This window comes from Cryptotermes secundus, unplaced genomic scaffold (assembly GCF_002891405.2).
Source record: "Cryptotermes secundus unplaced genomic scaffold, Csec_1.0 scaffold842, whole genome shotgun sequence".
Lineage (NCBI taxonomy): Eukaryota > Metazoa > Arthropoda > Insecta > Blattodea > Kalotermitidae > Cryptotermes > Cryptotermes secundus.
In genome coordinates this window covers 32,736-56,106 of record NW_019736407.1, presented here as the reverse complement: position 1 = coordinate 56,106, position 23,371 = coordinate 32,736, and the positions used below count along the sequence as shown (strand labels likewise).

General features: G+C 41.9%; 1 protein-coding gene across 1 annotated transcript; it reads left to right on the top strand.

Moving 5' to 3' along the window:
* The first annotated feature begins 421 nt into the window (after positions 1-421).
* Positions 422-23,255, top strand: LOC111869907 (medium-chain acyl-CoA ligase ACSF2, mitochondrial-like). Its single transcript, XM_033753593.1, has 5 exons — positions 422-581; positions 9,211-9,354; positions 18,010-18,158; positions 22,056-22,197; positions 23,154-23,255. Exons 1-5 carry the CDS (start codon positions 513-515, stop codon positions 23,253-23,255), a joined length of 606 nt encoding a protein of 201 aa, XP_033609484.1. The 5' UTR covers positions 422-512.
* Positions 23,256-23,371: the final 116 nt, after the last annotated feature.

Sequence of the window (23,371 nt, the reverse complement as noted above, 5' to 3'; positions counted from 1 at the left end):
GCAGCCTCAGTAAGTTATGTACTCCGTTATTTTCACTTACGTTAATAGATGTTTCTGGTGTCTTTATTCTGCGGTTATAGATCCAGATCATGTCCTCATTGTTACTCACACACTTCGATACTGAAATAACAGTGGTGTTGTCTTTTTGGTTTTAATTAAATTTAATGTGTTGACGTTTGTATGATTCTCATATTGTGAACTGTATGTGTTCGCAAATTTTGGATTTGTGGTGTTATTATAAGAAACAATTTTTTATTTACTAGGGCTTTCATATCATGTGAAATGTACACTGATTTGAAAACGAAGTTGGTATCATCACTGGAACCTATAAGTGGTGAGAAATCCGAACAAGTGATGATAGCCACAATAGACGACATGCTTGCCTTCTTCTGAATGAAATCTATAAAGTCAAAGATAAAGTTGGTCGCCGTGGTTACTTAATTAATCACTACGCCATGATGACTTATGGGGGAGTGGAGGTATAGCTTCATCGTTCTTGACTTCAACACCAGATGGAGCTTAGTGATCAAGTGATTAGCTTCACAGCCCCGGCCGCTTTATTCCCGGAGAAGGATGCCCAGGTAACCACTGGATAGCAGGCTGAATGGGCTCCAGGGTCAATATGGACGCTGTGGAAGGATCTCTGGTTAAATGAAGCTGGTAACAGAATTGAATGACTAATATTTTTCGTCTTTACAGAGTCAAAGTTTAGGTTAGTTTGTAAATGAAAAACTGGGAAGGATATAAAAGGAAGTGACGTATTGTAATGAACTCCACCAAGATTGGTAGAGCACAAAACCGACTGGGCCTCCGTTGTGACGTCAGCCTTACACACACACACACAGAAACAACAATATAACCAGCACAACAGTGTGGAAAAATCTAAAAACCTACAAGTCACTCTAATATATATAACGTGCAAATAATAACACTACATTATCATCTGTAAGGGCTAAATAAATAACACACTTATACAACACCCACGCCGCTACGAAGGAATACAGTGCAAGATCCAACATCAGCAAATATACTCGCAAATAAAGATATTTCAATAAATAGCTGGTGACTACAATGAAGATAATATTAAAGAAGTTTTAATTTTTAATTTTAATCTTAATTCTAGTTCTATATATTAATTACTGATCAACATCGCTTTCGCACGCAATATGTAATTTTAGCATACAGTGCAAAATTGTTGGCAAGGTAGACGCATCTGATGATGGCTCGTTTTCGGCCGAAACATAGTGTGACATGTTGAGCTGTGGATGACGCCCCTCCCCCCTCCAGCCGAAGTGAGCCGAGCGGAGCCGAAGTTAGCCGAGTCCCAGCATCCTGGTAGCTATGCAACTCGAGTCAACAGCGGTGACGTCATCAAGGGGTACCACGGTTGCTAGGCAGCGCGGGTAAACAGTAGTTGCGAGAGACGACGGTAGTAACAGCGGTACACAGCGTTACTAGCACGACGGCACCAGACAACAGTGGTGCCTATTACGTGGCCGTTTTCTGTATTGTCCGATCGCGGTTACATAAGGAGCAGCGAAGGCTATTCACAGTTAGTCCTCGAGCTACCTCCGAGTTAGTTCCGAGTTAGCCAGCAACCAGTCAGTTGTATTCTGGCATTTTGAGTGTAGTATTTGTGCTACTGCAGATAGCAGTAATTGTGAACCTGTAATTTGGGTGATTGTAAATGCGAATGTGAAATAAAATTCGCTATATCAAATACGGCGTGAAGTTACTTGTCGCGTTATACACCAAACACGTGACAATATAGTGATAGAGAAGCAGAACACCACAATAAATTGCATTTTAGACGGAAATATATTGTCACTTGAAGGGGGTTGTGCGTGACTTATAAGACGGGTTTTGAATTGGATGATTCAGTTTATTGACAACTTATTAATACAGTTCGATACTATAGTTTATCTTTGATTTACATTTTTACACAGTTTAGCTTTGCACTCGCGGTATGAATCTCAGTCTTCACTAGTCATATCCTGGCAACGGATTTATAACAGTTATCATTTCAAATCACACATGAAGACTTCTTTGCACCGCCTGATTCATTTATTCCCACTGTTCTGCAACTGACAACTAAATTCAATTCCTGTGCTCCCAAGCTGGCAGGCTGGCGTCTCGAAACTGGACTCATCTGCGTCTTCCCAAATGAACTGTTCTTTATAAAAATTTTACACAGACCACGCAGAAAACAGCCTCTCTAATGTTGTGAAGGCGTCTTTACAATGTCATTGCTTAGAAACGGAAGTTACTCGATTGTTGCTTGCGTATTTGTTACCGCGGGAATGTATTTATCGAGTCGTTGCCTAGCAACGAACATCTATTCTGACTTCGCTCTTGCGACTTTCGGGCATCATGTCACAGTATATATACAAGTTGGACCAGCCAAAATGGTCTTCTAATGTGTGTCCATGAAAATGTCTGACGTGCAATAAGCATATACGAGTATTTTCCTTGTTCTCCATTTGTAACTGTTTCACGGACGGATAAACATCGCTGAATTTTCCAAGGCTCCTTATCTCTCTTTCCTTTTCTGTTGAACTGAAAACCGTAAGACTTAAGAAACAAATTAAAAGAATATGCAGTGTGTGTATTATTTTTCTCTATAACTTGTGGTAAAATGTAAAGGTAAGGCTGTCCCTGTAACAGACCGTGGAGGCCCATAGGGTTGTGAGACGTCGAGGCTCCTACATTTTCTCTAGACAATCGGCTCAAAGATAGCGGTGAGGTTGTCAGCCTTAATCTCCGGCCGCCTTTTACCCCCTTAAATAATTCCTGGTACACATTTCTGTTAGCGGCTGAGTTGACCCCAGGGCCATAGTGTGGCTGGAAGGATTAGATTAATCGGAAAAANCCAGTGCACTTCTTCTGAATTACATGGTGTTACAAAGCAGAAGGGAGTACAGTTTACAAATTGTTCAGTAGCTAAGAATAAACTGAAAGCTTAGCAATACTGGAACATTTTTATCAGATTCAGTAAAATAATTAAATATTTAGAGATGTGCTAATAGAGCCAAGTATACTTAATCAAATAAATATAACATCCAACAAAGGAAGAGGGATGAATTTTACTGGGTACGTGACATGCATGGACTATGTAAGAAAGGCATACAGAATTTTAGTTTGAAGCCTGATAAGATCAGAACATTTCAGTTACATAGGTATATATGGCAAGGTAAATATTAAAATTATCTTCGGGAAATAACAAATAATAGAATTGACTGGATTGAACTGGCTCAAGGAAAGTAATAGTGGCAGCCTATTTTGAATGCCTTAATGAAGTAATGGGTTTTATAAAGTGTAGAGAGATTTAACTAGCTGAGTGACTATTAGGTTCTGAAGGATTCTCCTAGATGGCGTTAATTTCTCAGATAAATGGTAGAGCTATATTATTTTTCTTCCTCTTCGCTCCCACTTTGGAGCATATGCTGATTTCTCAGCTTCAATGGTCATTTTTACAGACGTTAGGACTCCTTGGACGGGTGATCAGCCCGTCGCAAGGCCTCTATATAAACACAGGACAACATAAACACCAAATATCCATGTCTTTTGTGGGATTCGAATCTACGATTCCGGTTTCCGAGCGAGCGAATAGAGTACATGCCTTAGAACCCTCGCCTGCCTGAGCAATAGGCCTCTGTAACATAACACAAATTAAAATTTGCAGACCAGCGCAAATTAAACTTTTCGTGATCTGTCAGTAACCTACTGAGGAAAATTGGCTTACTCCTCTATATTCTAGACCAAACAATAATTCCTGTACCTCTGGCTGTCACCTACGAGCTAAACATTTTCAACTGTCGATACATTGTGTCAGCTTGCAAGTGTAAGTCTCACATGCCTACGTATGAACGTCACATTGCACCCTACTTAAAACAGGATCACGACAGGGTTTTTATTCAACACAACTCAAATTTGTGCAGCTTATTGCCTGCATAAAATAATGAAGTAACTCTCTGGTAGCACAACCTGATGGTCCGACATTGCTACTACTAAAATCCTCCGTAGGATATCCTGAGCCAGATCGAACCACCTCATAACACTTCAACTTAATGCTATTCTCCCATTTCCTCTATATTCTAAGCGCATATTTGCATAATGTTTCCCAATAAAAATTCTTTATACATTCTTCATATCTTTCATCGTAGCCGATTTCAGTTCTATTTCTGCTCCAGCCTCTTCCTTGCTACATTTCATGGCACCGAAATTTTAATTGCTGTGTTTTCACGGGAGTCAGGATAGCTCAGTTGGTATAGCGACTGGGTACTGGCTACGACCGAAGGGTCTGAGTTCTAGTCCCAGTAGGGTCAAGAATTTTCTCTTCTCAATGTCGTCCAGACCAGCTCTAGGGTCTACACAGCCTCCTATCTAATGAGTACCTAGGGTTCTTCCCCGGATTAAAGCGGCCGGGACATGAAACTGACCACTCACTTCCAACTAGTGCCTAGGTCAAAAGAACGTGGATCTATACTTTTACTCCCTCATACGCCTTCATGGAGTAATACTTAATTAGTTAAGCAAAGGGAAAACTTTACGTGATATTTTACCTTATGTTCTCAAAAACCCAGCAGTGGGCCCTATTTTGAGCCAGCCGAACCCAGTTTTCCTCCTCACACCATATTTTTTAAATATCCATTTTAATATTACTGAAGCTACGCAGGCCTAAATTCCAAAATGGTTTTGCCTGCTCTTGATTTTTTACTGCAATTTTGATTTGTTATTGACGTCTCCAGATCCCGTAACTTTAAAACATATTCAAAGCTATGAAGAAAGTAGTCTTCTGGGATGTGGCACCGTGTAGCAGACTGCTTATACCGGTTCTCACAGTCTTCTACCCTGAAGATGGAGGCGATACGTTCCTCCGAAACGTCGGTTAACACCACATCTACACCGCCGTGGAAACCTCAAATCTTACATATTCAAAGCTGTCTGCATGTTATGATTTCGCCCTGGATTATGTTGACGAGGAGTGAATTTACATTGTATTACCTTCACGTCTATACCAGTCTACATACTAGTAGACTAATGCATGGTCCATATTTCTCCGTATGATATTTACGCCTAAATTCGATATTTAATGATAAATTGATGTAATTCATTCAGTCCCACTCATTTCTTTTGACCTTCATAGTCGCGTGTTCTAAAGCAAATTTGGAAATACTGTCATTAAGGCATAACTTTGTTGGGTTTAACATTCTTAACAATAGTCATTATGAAGTGTAATATATTCTGAGGTGAGGCGTCGTATAGTCTCGAGAGATTACGTTCCTACGAAACGTCGGTAAGTTTCTATCTGATTACATGACTTCACATTCCAGTAAGTCATCAGAGTCAGCTCACTGATAATTTCAAGGTTCACATTATGAAACACTACCGACATAAAGAACTCAAATGACGTACGGTCAGAAAGCCTAACGCCTTCAATGCATGCAACCAACATATCGTTAATGCCACACAGTTGTCTATGACGTTAGGCGCCCCACAGCGATAGATAAGACACGCGTGTATGTGCGATACAATTGCGTGAACAGGTCTCCCGGTATTTTCTGCGAACAGATAATATTCACGAAACAATAGATAAAGAATTAATTAACATTCAGCTATAAAAGAGACAGAAACAAAGATTATGAAGACTACTCTTTTCTTGGATGTGATGCCGTGGAGTTTGGTAGAAGTTTTTTAAAGTTCGTAGGAGCATGTTGCCTCCAGCTTCAGGGTCGAAGAGTAAGCACAGAAAGCAACTGAAAATCAGAATCTACCAAGCATACATCTGTATCTTGCTTGTTTGCTCGGTTTATTCTGATTATTCTCGGACCTTGAAGATGGATGAAATATATTCCTCCGAAACGTCGGCGAACTACTAGATTATAAGACACCATATCCCAGAATACAGTAATCTTGAAACAGAGATAAGTGTTCTACTCTCGAATCCCGTTTTCTTTTCTTTCATGTATTCTAATTCCGCGTATGTTTTGCCCAATTTTGCGTGTAGTATTGTCACGTGAAACGTACACATTTCTCTTATATACCTTCATTGGGTGGATATTTTTCGATTTACCTAATCCATCTAGTCGCACTATGGCCCTCGGGTCGACTCGGTCTCTAACGGAAATGAGTACCAGGAAACTTCCTGGGGGTCAAGAGCGGTCGGCGCGTAAGGCTGACAACCTTACCGCTAGCTGTGAGCCGATTGTTTAGAGAAACTGTGGGAGCCTCGACGTCTCACAGCCCTATGGGTCTCCACAGCCTGTTACAGGGATAGCTTTACTTTTATTGAGTAGCTACCGCTTTCGATTATCGGCCCAGACGCCGTTGTTTCTGTCTTAACATAGTCCACCCGGTTACCGGGGTAACATCTCATAATATTGCGTCATCAACTAGAATAAAAAAGTGACGTTATCGTGTAACAGGCCGTGGAGGCCCATAGGTTTCTGAGACGTCGAGGCTCCCACATTTTCTAGACAATCTGCTCACAGATGACGGTAAGGTTGTCAGTCTTGCGCGCCGGAAGATAGCTGATACTCATTTCTGTTAGAAGCTGAAATTCCACAGCCTTCCCAGTTCATCATCCTGCAATCTGTAGACAGAAACTCCTGATACGTGATGAGTAGGAGTTGAGTGGCCGAAAGCTGGCCTAGAAGCGATGATGAACAGAAACACCCGCGCCCTTACCGCGAAACGGTTGTATGCCAGTCACTACCAACATAGAATTCACTCACTCATGGAGCTGAGCCCTTCTCGAGAAACCGCCAATTCTGCAGCTACAAGAACTTCCCAGCATATTATGGAACCAGAAGATTCATTACCGTGTTCACAAGAGCCGTCCATGTGTCCCTATCCTGAGCCAGATCAATCCAATCCACAACACCCATCCTATCTCTCTAAGATCAATTTTAATACTGTCTACCCGCCTACGTCTTGGTCGTCCAAGTAGTCTATTTCCTTATAGTTTCCCCACCAATATCCTATGAAGTCCTGGCAACAACTTATCGTCTAGTTTACTTTGTTACGTCACTGATCACATAGAAGTAGAATACACATACAGACACACAGCAAGGGGATCTCATAAGGCTCCTTTTACTTTTTTTTAAACAGGGAATTTAGGCTAATAAATATTGTATCGTATTCCCCCGGATAACTGACAAATATATTATAAAGATAGCTATCTAACTGCATGAATGAGTCCTTCTTGAGGACCTCTCTTTTTTCAGCTAGTTAAAATTGAGGTTAGTTCTGTCAAAAGGGGTTTAACTGAGTAGGCGTCTTCCGCCCCCTCACCTGAGGACGGAAAGAGATCCACTTTCCGAAACGTCGTATTTTTTATTTTTTAGAATATCAGACAATGGGAAAAGTCCAAAAACCCAGTAATTCTGTAAGATATTCCCTGTTTCTTAAGGAGTCCCAAAATTAATCGGCGTGTTACCTAAAGCTGAATATTAGTCTCTATTCTGAGCCAGATGGATCCAGCACACAATCTCCTATCCTATCGCTTTAAGATCCGTTCCAGTATTAGGAATGGTTTCGTCCCATCTGTGGCAATCCTCTCAGCCTGTTTTGCCCCTTCAGATTCTTCGAGTGCAGTTTTACACGCATTTCTGACATCTCATGCGGCCCACTCCCTTCTCAGTAGGACTACAAATTATTAAGCTCTTCGCTGTGTAATTTTCTCCATATTCCTGTAACTCCCTCTTTCTTAGATCTAAATTTTCTCCCCACCACCCTGTTCTCAGACACTCCGTTTATGCATTCATCCATAAATACTAGACTCCAATGAAATTGTTGTGTTTTAGATTTCAGGCTTCGCCCTTTCAGGATTTCCAGTTCTTGTGAGATCGCAACGAAACGCAGGACAATGCAGACAAAATGGCGGAGGCATATGGCGGCGTTAGTTGTCAGTTGCGCTATCCAGATGGCGACACATGGCTCGCAAATAAGTTCATAGCGAGATATGCAGTCGACTCGGAAGTATAAAATCTCTCAGCCATTCGTTGGGCACGCGGTAGCGTACAGTAGCGTAGTTGGTTGAGGCACCATGCTACAAGCCGGTAGGTCGGGAGATCGAATTCCGTAGAGGGCATTATATTTTTCAATTTGCCTAATACTGCCAGCCGCACTATGGCCCTGGAATCGACTTAGCCTCTAACAGAAATGAGTACCAGGAAACTTCTTGAGGACTAAATGGCGGCCGGCGTGTAAGGCTGACAACCTCACCGCCATCTGTGAGCCGATTTTCTATAAAATGTGGGAGTCTCGATGTCCCACAAGTCTGTGGGCCTCCGCGGCCTGTTACAGGGATAGCTTTGGCTTTCTTCTTTGCCTCAACCGTGCGTATGTTTCTCTAAAGAAAATTATAAATGTATATAAGATTACTTTCTGCCATGTTTGCTTTAAATAAACCAAACACAACACTATATTTGTTTTTTAATATCAAAATAAATATTTTTTCTGCTCGTTAACACATTCAACATCGGTATAACGATTGTTTATGGGCTTGAAAGCTAAGGGCTTGGAGTTCGAGTCCCGGTAGAGAGAAGATTTTTCTCCTCTCCACAGCGTTTCATCCAGCCTCCTATCCAATTGATACCGGGGCTCTCTCTCCGGGAATAAAGTGGCCGGGGCGTGAAATTGACCACTAACTTCAAAATAGAGTCGAGGACAAGAACACATGGCTCTATACATCCCCTCCCCCATACGTCTTCATGTTATTGTGCTTAATTAGTTAGGCACAGGAAGAGCTTATGTTATTCAAGATGTATCGACAACTCATGAAAGTAAGTAAAGCTATCCCTGTAACAGACCGTGGAGGTCCACAGTGTTGTGAGACGTCGAGGCTCCCACACTTTCTAGACAATCGGCTCACAGATGGCGGTAAGGTTATAAGTCCTACCCGCCGGCCTCCCTTTACCCCAAGAATGTTTCGAGAATATTCCTGCACTCATTTCTGTTAGAGGCTGAGACGACCCCAGGGCCATAATGTGGCCCGAAAGATTAGGTCAACTGAAAAATCCAATGACCTCATCGGGACTTGAACCAGCGACCTTCCGACTTGTAGCATGAGCCGATTGTATAGAAAATGTTGGAACCCCAGCATCTCACAACCCTATGGTCCTCCACAGTCTGTTACAGGGATCGACAACTCCTATAGCGGACAAATGTTGTCTACGTTTTGTATCTCATTGTACACTCCTGTCGCAGGTTGTTGATTCAGGTGCAATACGTGTGACTGTACGGCAAGGGGTCATGAGAGGGAAGACTATGACATCTGCGAAGGGCAGGACTTTCTACTCCTTCCAGGGAATCCCTTACGCGAAGCCGCCAACCGGATTGCTAAGCGTCAAAGTGAGTGCTTCATGTTGGTAGGACTGGCTCATTTTCTGTACGTCTTTCTGGGAGCGTAAAGCTTATTTTAGGCTGTGACATTTTGTAGTGGTGTAGACCAGTGGTTCTTTACCTTTGTTAAACCGCGGCCCGGTAAATTCTTTTTTCTATAAGACGAGGGTCCGGTACCGGACCGAGGCCCCGCTGTTGAGGAACACGGGTGTAGACGCTTACCAGAGAATTGTGCGCTGAAGATGGAGGCAGCAGGTTCCTCCAGATCTTTGACCGTCACCTACATGAATACAAGATTGTAATCTGACTTCTCACAGCCGTAAACTCACATAACTCATATTATGAAATAGTTATTCAGCCGATAAGAAAAAATCCTCATTCTATGGAACTCAAAGATTAATAAACATCATGAGAGCAGTTAGCTTTCAGATAATAAATTGATTAGAATCAGTCTATTTTGGACCTCCGAAACATTATACTAAGATATGTATTACTATCATTTTAAAAGCTACGCTTTTGTGACAAATTTTTTCATGAGTACTCCCGCCAAATGTCTGCGTAATTTTCAATTTTTTTTTTTTCATAAGAGCAAATTTTCGTAACTTCATTAAATGAAACAGAGAACTGAGACAGTCATCAGAATTATCTAACGATCAAATGACTTGATAGCAAGCATACAGCGATTCTAAACAACTTCCATCTTATTTTTCACCAGCCATTTTGAACGTTATAATCTCGCCATAGAAAATAAAAATGTTTTCTTTTTCCAGCGAAAATGTTTCTAGTATGGCGTATATTTTGGTGCTATGTTAATTATTAATTCAAATTATTAATAACTTAACGACAGTAACAACTTTTTAATAATCAGTTAAGCTTTATTACTATGATCAGTGTTTGAGAAAGGCGGACGGGACAAGGGGCGGTAATAGACGTGGGGCTTCTGACCCACTCCGTGCCCCATATAAATATGTGAATATATTTAGTAAATATTTCAAAATATCAGATTTTGTATTCTTTGTTATAATAAAATTAAATTATATAATGGGACAATTTACGATATTTCAAAATATACAAATTAGTCACATTTTCTGACATATAATTTGACAATTATTTAATTTTTTTAATTAAACAAGAATATATTTGAGCTCCCCTAGGCCAAGGGCCTAGACCAAGTTGACCTGCTGACCTCACCTAGATGGACCTGACAATAATATTATAAACAATAACTATATTAACAGAAATATGATTACATTAAACGTTAATAAAAACTAGTTCTTAAAACAAGGGAAATTTTTTGTGTAACCGAATTTCGTGCTAATGGATTAAGAGTTGATTTAAAGCAACTTAAAATAACAAATTATAAATTACGTCTTTATGAAATAATTTTTATTATATCATTCCTCCAGGACCGCCTCTGTGGTCTAGTGGTCAGAGTTCATGGCTACAGATCCAGATGTCCCCGGTTCAATTCCCGGCATTATCACATTTTCTGAGACATAGTGGGTCTCGAACGGGGTCCACTCAGCCTCGTGAGGAAAATTCAACAGCTATTTCGAGGAAATAGAGGCTCCGGTCTAGAAAACCGAAATTATTGGCCATGGGGATTCTTTGCGGTGACCACGCGATACCCTCTATCCGCTAAAGTTGGCACTAACATCGCCGAGACGCGGCAGTCGCTCGGTAGGTATAGTTCGCTTGCGGACTACAGGTCACGAAGTTACATAATTGCTCGAGATGATTCAGTTGAATATTCTTCACCGTAATCTCCTTTACTTAAAGTTAACATAATATGAAACAAAATCTATATAATGTAAAGCACATAAAGCATCCTGGTTATTTACTTAATTCTTATTTGCCTCTGGGGTCCCGTAGGGACCTTGGCTTCTATAGATCAGAGTATCAGAGTCCCATACCCCACGCCCATGCCTCAATCTCGTCGCTCTCAGCTCTTCTAAATCATTTTCTTTATATTTCAACTATATTTTTGTGGGCCTACTTACATTTCCTGTATTTATATCTTATTTTTCAAACCATCTTAGCCACCCTTGCTTGGTATTCTAATCACAAGTCCCATCAACTTCACCCTTATTCTTTCATCGTCCATTACCAGATCAGGGTTACAAACCCTTTGCTGAATGTTATGAGCAGGAAACTCAGACACCAACCCCGTGGGAAGGCGAACTGGACGCTACAAAACCCGGGCCTAAGTGCATACAGCTCTCCATTTCCGTCACTGACAGCGAGGACTGCCTCTATCTGAACGTTTTCACGCCACAGGTGATCTATATCTTATTATTCGCTCATTAAGCATGGAACCACGATTCACAAACAACTGTAAATAAAAGCCATTTTCCCTAAATTACTATTGCCTATTGTTCAGCTTGATTCAACCTACGAAATATCTTCAATTTACTTTGTTTGAATGTTCCGATTTAAATGAACCCTCTTGAAGTTATGTTGTGTTAATAGATATAATGATTTATTTTATATACACACATTACATTTTACTAGGATATGTCTTGGGCCGAAAGATGAAGAAAACACTGCCACAAGAACCGAAATTTTTGTTCAGAATCATTCCTCTGTCTCTTTCAGCTTCCGCAACAAAATGGAAGCCACAGTAAACAAAATGGCGACCTCATGGATGTGATCTGCTGGATTCATGGAGGGTTGTTTTATTCCCGTTCAGCACAGAATAATCCCCCAGACTTCCTTATGGATAAGAACCTGGTTTTAGTGTCCTTTAATAATAGATTAGTTGTATACGGTAAGTCACATTAAAACAAAATATAGTTCAGCCCCAAAAATGTATGTCTCCTTCGTTATAATTATAAACTTTCTATACCGTATAATTGTTAGTCTATACAACTGCACGCACCTCTGTTGACCAAACCAGAGGTTCTAAACGGTGATACATGTTTTCTGAAGTTGTGCCATGAGAACATAAAAGCATGTTCTGTATGTTATGCTAACATTTTGTGTAAACCGAATTCATGTTAACGACGTAATTATGATTAACGTATTTAATTAGATAATGTAAGACTTTCCGTTTTAAGTGATTTAAGGGGTACTTTTGAATTAGCAGAAACCTGTCAGTTGGCGGAATAGCAGGTTTTAAAAATAATAATCAATCTATACAAATGTTAGTTGCACAAATACGTGGTTTTCCTCAAATTTTCGAGGAGAATAATGTGACAGTACTTTGAAATCACGGCTGGTTTGTTCCATAACCTCGAATATCCAAAGCATTGATTACTGTCTCGTATCATTCGACGTCATACAATATTTGTATGTTGAAACATCATTGTTAAATAGCCTAATAGACAAATAAATTTTGTTCCACAAACAAATCACCATATTACAAAATGCTTGTAAGCAGAGCTATCTCATGGGTTTATCTCATTATTATTAATATTTTGATCGGTTCATCTATATAAATAAAAATGTAAATGTTCGTTTGAGTCTTACCTAAGATCTCCGAAACTTCTTCACCGATCGCTTCGAAATTTTGACACAACGTTGCATTCGAACACCCGCGTGTTTCTGTGTTCCTATTATGTAGATGTCACACCCGTGACAGGTAAAAACAGGTAAAAACCTGCCACGTGTTCCGAATCCAGCAGTCGTTTCAATTGTAACGCTAGAACAGTTTGCGTATACTTCCATGTGAACGCAATAACAGTCTGCCGTTGCTAGCATTTCCTAAGCAACGGATGAAACTAACTCTTCGATAAGGTATTCCCTATCCCGTCCGAGCGCTGGCTATATGTATAAGAGAGTTTAGCTCCGGCGACTGTTCAGTATCACGAGTGTCTCGAGTATCACGAGGTCACAAGTATCACAAGAGATTCCGAGTGAAATCACAGCATCCGCCGAGGTATAAACAGCCCACCTTGGACAAGAAGCAGTCAGTCTCGGGGCAGATGCCAAGGGATACGGAAGAGAGCCTGGAGGTAAGCGCCGAAGGAGTTAGTCTTGGGATAGCCAACGCCGAATATAAACAGTCTCGATTTATTTTCATTTTGATTTAATTTTTCGTGTGACATTGCCTTGGAATTAGGCTGTGTCGTTTTCATCAATCTATCTATCTTATATAAATAAAAATGTAAATGTTCGTTTTCTCTTATCGAAGAACCATGGAAACGCAATAACAATGGGCCGTTGCTAACAACAGGTCGTGCCCTCTATTGCGTCCGAAACCAGGTTATAATAGACCAGCTCCGAAGATCTATATAAATAAAAATGTAAATGTTCGTTTTCTCTTATCTAAGATCTCCGAAAGTTCTTCACCGATCGCTTCGAAATCCAACAGTCGTTTCAATAGTAACGCTAGAACAGCGTATACTTCCATTGAAACGCAATAACAGTGGCCCGTTGCTAGCATTTCCTAAGCAACAGATGAAACCAACTCTTCGATAACGTATTCCCTATCCCGTCCGAGCGCTTCGAAATTTTGACTCAACGTTGCATTCGCAGCAGTCGTTTCAATAGTAACGCTAGAAGAGTTAGCGTATACTTCCACGGAAACGCAATAACAGTGGTCCGTTGCTAGCATTTTTTTCATCAGTGCAATTGATCTGCTTTAGTTCATTCAGATAATGCCTCGCAGAAGATCAAACTTGGGTCGTCGTACTCGCCGAGCGGAAGCAATGCGTCGAGTATTTGCAAATCAAACTGTAGAAGAACGGGCAGACTGAGCCACAGCAAGGCGTGGCCGGGCACAGCTAGTGTATATATATATATGTAGGCCCTATCTAGGCATCTATGTATAAAACCCATTTATTTAAACTTGTGGTCCATGTACCTGCAGATGCACACACATTTTTGCAATACCATCCGTGTACTTGGACATGGTTTCTACGTCAAAAGACCTGGGTCTCGAGGTCACGACTCTCCAGGTAGCCACTTATGGGGCAGCGCCATGTTCTCAAAAGTTGGCATGGCGGATAAAGGAAACTCTCAACGTCAGAAGATTGGTAGTAAGTGTAAAGCTTTTCATAGTGTGTCAAACTTTTAACATATTATTATATTTTGTTCATTCAATATTTATATCAATTTAAAATCATGAAAAAATGCCATAAAATGGCTGTACGTGGTATAGTAGTTGGTTCAGATATTATGCTACAAGCCGGAAGGTCGAGGTTTCGATTACCGATGAGGCCACTGGATTTATCAATTTGCATAATCATTCCAACTTCAATATGGCCCTGAGGTCGACTCAGCCTCTTAACAGAAATGATCACCAGGAATCTTCTTGGAGATAAAGGAAGGCTAGCGTGTAAGGCTGACAACCTTACCGCCATCTGTGAGACGATTATCTAGAAAAAATGTGGAAGCCTCGACGTCTCACAGCCCTATGGGTCTCCACTGTCTTTTACAGTGATAGCTTTTAAAATTCCATACAATTATCTTGTAATGTTCCGATTTGGTAGACTTGGCGTTTTCACAGCGGAAAGTTAAAAGTACTGTCATCTCAGATGTAACACCGTGCAGACCGGTAGATGTTCACTGACATTTCGGAGGAAATATTGCCTCCATCTTCAGGTTCACAGTGTAAGCCTTGTAATTATTCTTTAGAACAAAATCAAGGCAGTACGCCCCTTTGATAAAAGTCGGTAAATTTGTACCAAAATACACGGTGTCACATTCCAAACTGTTTTTAATCGCAAAGCCACCCCCGTTGACAAATTAGTTCGGAACACTGGTAAAATGAAAACTGACAGGGAGAATTCAACTGCTCAGAGAAAATCCTCTCGCAGTGCCACGTTTTCAATTTCGGACCTCACACGGACTACGCTGTTACCAAACGCGGGTCTGCGAGGTAAATATTCGGTAAATAACAGCTCAAACGCCGTTGCTATTAGGTAAGACCGTAAATTTTTAGAGAAGATTTTATGAATTAGGTAGACATTCAAGGAGCGTTCATATTTATCACGATAGTCTTATTTTTAAAAGTTCGGTGTATTGTTCGGAAACAGCCAGACGTTTCGGAGGAATACATCGTATCCATTTTCTCAGTCATAAAGTAAGCCAAGCAAGAAATCTGCATAAGTCGGTGACTCAGATTGTTTTAAGCTTGGCTTACTCTTCGATGTTGAACATTGATGCGATATATTCCTCCGAAAAGTCGTGCTCTTGGAGCTGCATGACGTTAGAAACAAGAGTGTTTATCATCGTGGCAACGTCGAATCCAACATTCATATTTTGTATTGGATTTGTTTGGGAAAATTAAAGTGTTGCTTTTGGATTATTGATAGCGTTCTAGATCCGGAGTTGGGAGGCTTTCGGTTCGAATGACGGGCGAGACCTCTTATTCTGAAAGATATTCGTCGTTGTTTTCCTCACGTCCTGACAGGTACCTTAATAATGCCCCGATCTGGACGCCAGTGCTTCCTTTCGAATACTTTCAGATTAATGAACCATGTACCATACTACCATTCTGTTCTGTACTCGTACAGACTAGCTACTGATAAGAGTATCAAAGGGCTCGCCCCGCTTCTTGTGACAGAAAAGTCCTTTATTCGAGTTTTACCGACAATTTCTTTCAGCCAGGTTATGGGTTGACAGAAATATCCATCGTGTTTTTGTCGAAACTCGAAGACACCCTAGAACAGATGACAACAGCTGGTTTCGCTCAAGATCATATCGAGGTAAGTTATAAATTAACTAATGATTATGTTTGACTTATAATGTAGGGTAGTGTTTCTCAACCGGTTGAAGGCCTCCAACTGATGGGGGCATGACGGTCGGCACTGAAGGGGGGGGCATTGGTTCGCAATAATAAAACCTACCATTAATGTGTAATGTAATACTCAGACATATATCCCTACTTACTTATGGAACTGAGCCCTTCTTGAGGAGAAGCGAATTATGCAGCTACTCAAGAATATCCCAGCATTTTATGGAACTCGAAGGTTCATTACCGTGTTCACAAGAGCTGTCCACTGGTCCCTATCCTGAACCAGATCAATCCAATGCATACAATCCCATACTACCTCTCTAAGATCCATTTTAATATTGTCCACCCACCTACGCCTTGGTCTTCCCTGTGGTCTCTTTCCTTCTGGCTTTCCCACCAATATCCTATACCCATTCCTCGTCTCCCCCATTCGTGCTACATGACCTGCCCACCTCATCCTCCTTGACTTGATCAGTTGTTAGGTGGGTTCCTGTCACCAAGGCATGGCGCGTCCTCAGGTTGCAGATGGAGAAGACGCCCCCCACTTGTGGAGGGAAGCTGTGAATATATTGAATATATAGTCGCGGACAGCCGACAAGGGGTGGCCCTCAAGCTTGGGGGTTGGGCGTGGGGCTAACAACTCCTCACCGTAAAAAATCATTATGTTACGAAAATGAACACAAAGTTTGTAATTGTGTTAGGAAGAAATATTCGTTAGTTTCGGTCGTAATTATATATCTCTGCTGTCTTACTCTTATCATCTCAGGAAGGACTCTGGTACATGACGTTAGCTACATTTACGTAAACCAAAACAAATTCTACGTACTCAGAATGAAGGCCGCGCAATAGCTCAAGCGTTTAGTCGTTGGCTTCCCACCGCGGCGGCCCGGGTTCGATCCCAGGTCTGGTCAAGTGGGATTTGTGGTGGACAAAGTGGCGCTGGGGCAGGTTATCTCCGAGTACTTCGGTTTCCCCTGCCAATCTTAATTCTACCACAATCACCCTCACCTATCATCTGGGGCTGGTACAATAGGCCAGAAGTGGCCGCAGTACAATGGACTTAGTCCCACCCCACTAGCAATAAAAAAATACTCAGAATTACGTTTTTTTATTTTGTCCATCATCCGGTATTCTAAAAAACACAGAACGCAACATTTCGGACCCTGGATCTGTTTCCGTCCTCAGGTCAGAGGGGAGATAACAACTTTGTTGGGTACCTTAGAAAGAGCCAACCTCACTCACTGGACCCAAGGGACACAACAGAGTAGATGTCTCTCCTCATCTGTGGATGGAAACAGATCCAGTTTCCAAAAAGTTGTGTTCTTTGGAATACCGGATGATAAGCAAGGTCCAAAAATCATGCAATCCTTAGTATTGTCGCGTATTGGGCGTATAACGCGACAAATAACTTCACGCCGTATTTGGTATAGCGAATTTTATTTCACATTCGCACTTACAATCACCCGAATTACAGATTTACGATTACTGCTATCTGCAGTATCACAAATAGTACACTCCAAATGCCAGAATAAAACTGACTGGTTGCTGGCTAACTGGGAACTAACTCGGAGGTAGCTCGAGGACTAACTGTGAATAGCCTTCGCTGCTCCTCATGTAGCCTCGATCGGACAATACAGAAAACGGCCACGTAATAAGCACCCTTGTTGCCTGGCGCTGTGTTGCTAGCAACGCTAGCGGTAGTAACCGCTGTTACTACCGTCGTCTCTCGCAATCCTGGTTACCCGCGCTGCCTAGCAACCCGCGGTACCCTTGGTGACGTCAACGCTGTTGACTCGCGTCGCATAGCGACCAGGATGCTAGGACTCGGCTAACTTCGGCTAACTTCGGCTCACTTCGGCTTCGCTCGGCCCATCATATCTGGCGGGGGGGAGTGGCGTCATCCACCCTTATACACCCTTATCAGACCACTTTAAAATCTACAAGTTCTAGATAATTCATAATATTTTCATTATATTTCTTCATAGGCTAAAGTTGTCGACAATGATGGACGCATGGTTCCCATGGGAACCCCTGAAGAGCTTTGGATTCGAGGGTACAGCGTGATGTTGGGATACTGGGATGACGCAAAGGAAACTCGTCAATTCATTGGTCCAGATGGATGGGTGAGAACTGGGTGAGAGATCAAAGATTTCATGTTAACATAATCAGGGAACTTAATTATCTGTCACTAAGATATATTAGAACGTACAGTAAACTATTTAATAGAGGGAAAAGACACTACCTGTTACCGTGTAGCTCTGTTACAGCCCAACGGAATCATCACCATCGTCATCATTTACATCATCATCATCATCGTGATCGTTGTAATGACGATTTATGCAACCCTTACTCGCCAAACAAAAATTCATCTACCAATCTAAGCTCTTAGAAAAGGAATATATACTTACAACAGAGAGAGATTTTGGAACATTGATACCGAAAGCAAGGACTCTGTTTTAATTTATGATAATTTTTAGTTTTCAATGACTAATTACTCATTATACTAATTGATTTTTCTTTTACGAGACTCGCCACCATATTGTTTGAGACATAGCAGCCTCAGCAAATATACCTCAAATTAATCGCTTTGCTTTTCCGACTGTCACAAATCTTCCCCTGTTATCTGTTGTCTAGGCTGTGTTTGTATTATTCTATTAGTTTTCTCCCATTTCCTGTATCATTTTCACTGATCAAGAAGTTTGAAAAAACTCAAAATATTACTTTTATCAATTATGCAATCGAGTGACTCTAACAAAACAGATCAAACAATGCAATAGTTTCGTGATGTACGCGTATGAATACATAAAGAAATAGAATATGAGTGAGAAAGATAAGGAAGTAGGGCCCTATGATAAAGCAAGAATGAAGTGATAAGTGTCGCAATCTGTAAACATCAAATATTTCTACAATTAATATTTTGCTGGACATTATCCATCATCTTGTCTATTCTAAAAACAGTCTAATTTCTATTAAAAAAAACACAACGTTTCGGGAACTGGATTCTGTCCCCGTCTTCAGGTAAAACCTACTCAGTTGGGTCCAATAGACAGAGCTAGCCCCTATCTCCGGACAACTATGCCAATTTCCGAAGGGATTCATAAAAGAAACACAACTTAATCCATCTGTGAGAGCTAAGCGATATTGAAGCTATCATAATTTGAGGCTTAGCACCAGAGAAAGAAATCATACCGGGAGAGAAGCAATACTCCTTGTGGTATACAAGCACAGCAAAATTATCTGTGGGAGCTAAGAAATATTGAAGATATCATAATTTGAGGCTTAGCACCAGAGAAATATCGTGAATGAAATCATACCGGAAGAGAAGCAATACTCCTTGTGGTACCAACATATGAAACAAAGAGTTACCCAAACCAACTACACTTGACGTCGCTGTAGTCTCTTGATTTCNAAGATATGTTGAAGCTATCATAATTTGAGGCTTAGCACCAGAGAAAGAAATCATACCGGGAGAGAAGCAATACTCCTTGTGGTATACAAGCACAACAAAATCATCTGTGGGAGCTAAGAAATATTGAAGATATCATAATTTGAGGCTTAGCACCAGAGAAATATCGTGAATGAAATCATACCGGAAGAGAAGCAATACTCCTTGTGGTACCAACATATGAAACAAAGAGTTACCCAAACCAACTACACTTGACGTCGCTGTAGTCTCTTGATTTCTGCTGTAATGACAGGGGCCCAGATGGGAGAGATATCCATACTGGGTTGACTGATAGGATGGTCCAGCAGAGACATGTGGGCTGATTCCTTGTATCTTCTATATGTGGTGTTGGGTTCGATCTGCAAAACCTTCGCTTCATTCCAAAGAATTTTGTGATCTTCCTCGTATGCATGTTGGGCCAATTTAGACTTTTCCAGCAAACCCTGCGTCATATTATATTTGTGCTCCTTAATGCGTACTTCTAGGGGTCTGCTAGTTTCACCGATGTAACATCTGCCGCAGTCGCAAGGGATGCTATACACACACTGCTTCGTTTTCTGGTCATCTCTACTGGGTCCAGTCCGGCGGACATTAATGAAAACTGGACCCAGTGTTACTTGAACACGCCTCAGAGAATTTTACTGCTACAAAATGGAGATGCAGCAGATGATGGAACTTCTGCTGAAGGAAATCAGAGCCAACCAAGAAGAATTCCTGGCTAAATTAGACGCCAGCCAGGCGAAGGCATTGGCGAGAATAGACGCCGACTCGAAAGCCTGGCGAGAAGAAATGGCCGCAGAAACAAGGGCTATCCAAGCGGAGACGAAAGCAACCCAAGCAAGGGCGGCACAACAAGTAGAGGTCCCCATAGTGATACCGGTCGGAGACACGATGGCCTGCCAAGAAATGGAGGCACGTCCAGAAGATGAAAAGCCAGCCTCAGTGGACATGACACCTAAGGCGGCAGAATTAAGAGAGGTACCCATAGAAGACGCCGAAGTAATACCGGTCAGAGAACAGAAGAAGACAAGGCGTAGGAACCGAAACAAGCGAAAAAAGAAAGTTTCGACACGGAAAAATTGCGGACCCCAGAACAAATTGAACGTCGTTCGCAGGAAGGTGTTCCGCCATGCAACAGTGGCACGGCCTCGAAGGAAAATCGTCAGAAAATCTTGGACCCGAGGAGATCATGAATCCCGGATGAAGTTGGCCGCCATCTGCAGAAAGATATCCCGTCGGGCGACAGCGGCACGACGTTGGAGAAATGACTTCAAGAAGGAAATTCCCCAGGGAACATTCGGATGCCGGAGAAAGGACTTGGCGCCACGGTCCCGTACCAGCAAGCGGCTGGAAGACCAGGAGGAACGACGCCGTCAGCAAGGGCAAACAACGCACCAAGGGCTGTTACGTCGACATAAGGAACTTCTCATGGAAGACATAAACAAGGACTGGACACTGTGGAAATGTCGACCGCCTCCAAAACGAAAAAAGAAGCAGGGAACAGAAGAGGAGCCGGTAAAATAGAAGAACCGGCCTCCCCAGTGAGAGTGAATGTGCCATGGGAGAAAGCGATGGATGAATGTAATCTTCTGGCGAGCTGAAAGGAAACCGCTCGAGACGAGCTTTGTCTTCAGAGGGGAGCGGATGTAACGGACGAAGAATAGTCGCTGCAAGAAGAGTAGCCGAAACAACAGGAGACACTGCAAGCACGGCTACGGGACGGAAAAGGAACGGGGACGCACCGTTAGGCTATTCGGGACGAACAGCATTAAGGAGGGAGCAGTGTGACGTGTTGCGCAATGGTAATAGACAGGTCAACATCCTCCCTCCCCCCACCGCCAGCGGTGACGCGCCGAGCGGAGCCGAAGTGAGCCGAGTCCCAGCGCACTGGTCGCTATGCAACGCGGATAAACAATGGTTGCGATAGACGACGGTAGCAACAGTGATGCCTACCACGTGGTTGTTTTCTCGTTGCCCTGCTGAGGGTTTATAAGGGAGCTACACAGCCGCCGACGACAGTTCTCAGTTCGCAAGTTACGAGTTACAGACGCATGTGCGAGAATCAGTGATAGTTCGTGATAACCGAGTGTATTTGGAGTGTGTAATTCAGGGAGACTTGTATAGCTCCCGCGTTATTAATACGTGAAGACTTTGGTTGTAGGGTTTGTAAAGTGTGGAAACCCGTAACATTGTTATAATTAATTGTAGCCTTTGTTTGTAGATTGTTGAATAAACCAATTAACCATCCGAACGGCGTCTTCAGTAACGAAACAATTTACAATATGTTATCGAAAACTCTTCCTTTTGCTTTACACACAAGTCCTCTGTCGCTACAGGCTTTACAGAGCAGATTGACCTGTTGTGCTTTGTAGCGGAGACTTAATGTGTTTCCTGTGAGGTAAGAACTGGATTTATATATATTGTGTAGAAGGAATTAGTCTTTAAATAATTAATGTCCTATTCAGAGATATATAACACTGTCCTCACTACACAGCCTACCACATTCCCCCTTCTTTGCAGTCAAACAGAAGTAACATTGGGGCTATAGGTAGATCATATATTAACTAAGAATTAATTTATATGCATGGACCAGTTCGTATTGCTGGAGGACGGATATGGGAAGATTGTTGGTCGAATAAAGGAAATGATTTTCAGAGCTGGGGATAAGATTTTCCCAAAAGACATTGAAGATTTCTTTACGGAACATCCTGACGTTTTGGAAGCCCAGGTGACATTTCTACTCTCATATCAGCTCATAAACACAAATGTTTGCTTAAATCACAGTTAAATATAAGCGCAACTTTTGTATTCATGGAATAAATTGAGAATAACCGATTTGGATGTTGATATTCTTAAGTTGTTATTTGGTGTAATTGGTTATTTTTTCTCCATCACTATTATACGCTATCATTTCTGTCACTAGACATTAATAGTAGCACATCTAGTAATAAGATAATTCAAATTCGAGACCATATTTTACTGTCTCAGATTCGAGATTTCCTTTTTCGCCTCCTACGTTTCGCAAGGTCACGGTGGAGGTTTCGACCCCGCCTCCACACCGGTCGTCCCTTGCTTAAAAGAACTCGGCACGGGCCACATAGAAAACACCGCTCTTCTGTTGTTACGTTTGTGTTCCTTGCCGCTGTAACGTGTCTACTGGGCCGTTGACCAAAAACGGCTGGGGCGCGGACCGCAGAAAATACCGTTCTTCTATTGTTGCTTGCGTGTATGTTGTGGCCGTTAGATAGCAACGGCCGTTGTTTACAGAGTCATGGCTTAGCAACGGGTGTATACGCCACAATACTTCAAAATGTAAAATCTCGATAATGTAACACGAGCTGGATTTCGGGATGAGCACCCTGCCGCACAATTGTGTCTCCGAATTTGCTGGACTCGCCGAAACGTGGATCATGACATGGGTTTACTAATTTCATGAGTGTAGATTCGGCTTACTGTCTTCTTGGACCTGACGCCGTGCAGACTGGCAGAAAAGTACAACGATTCAGAAATAAACCGCTGCTTTTTTGTCAGCTCTCTCTCCTGAAGATGGAAACAGTAGGTTACCCTGAAACACTAATATATTTCTACCAGGCTGCACGGCATCACATCAGACAAGACTGTAATCCTCACACTGAATGGTGTGGGTACTTCGTACGTTGAAACGATTTAATGTTCTCGTCACAGGCGTTTGGAGTACCGGACACAAAAATTGGGGAGGAAATCTGTGTCTTTCTGAAGCTAAGGGACGGAGCAACCCTCACCGAAGGGGATGTCAGCAATTACTGAAAATATAAGGTTAGTAGGAAGGTATTAATGCCTCACATAATGAAGTCAGCATCTATTATTATAACAAGACACGTGTAGCATTGATATTCATAACAAAATAATGCAACAGGAAATGT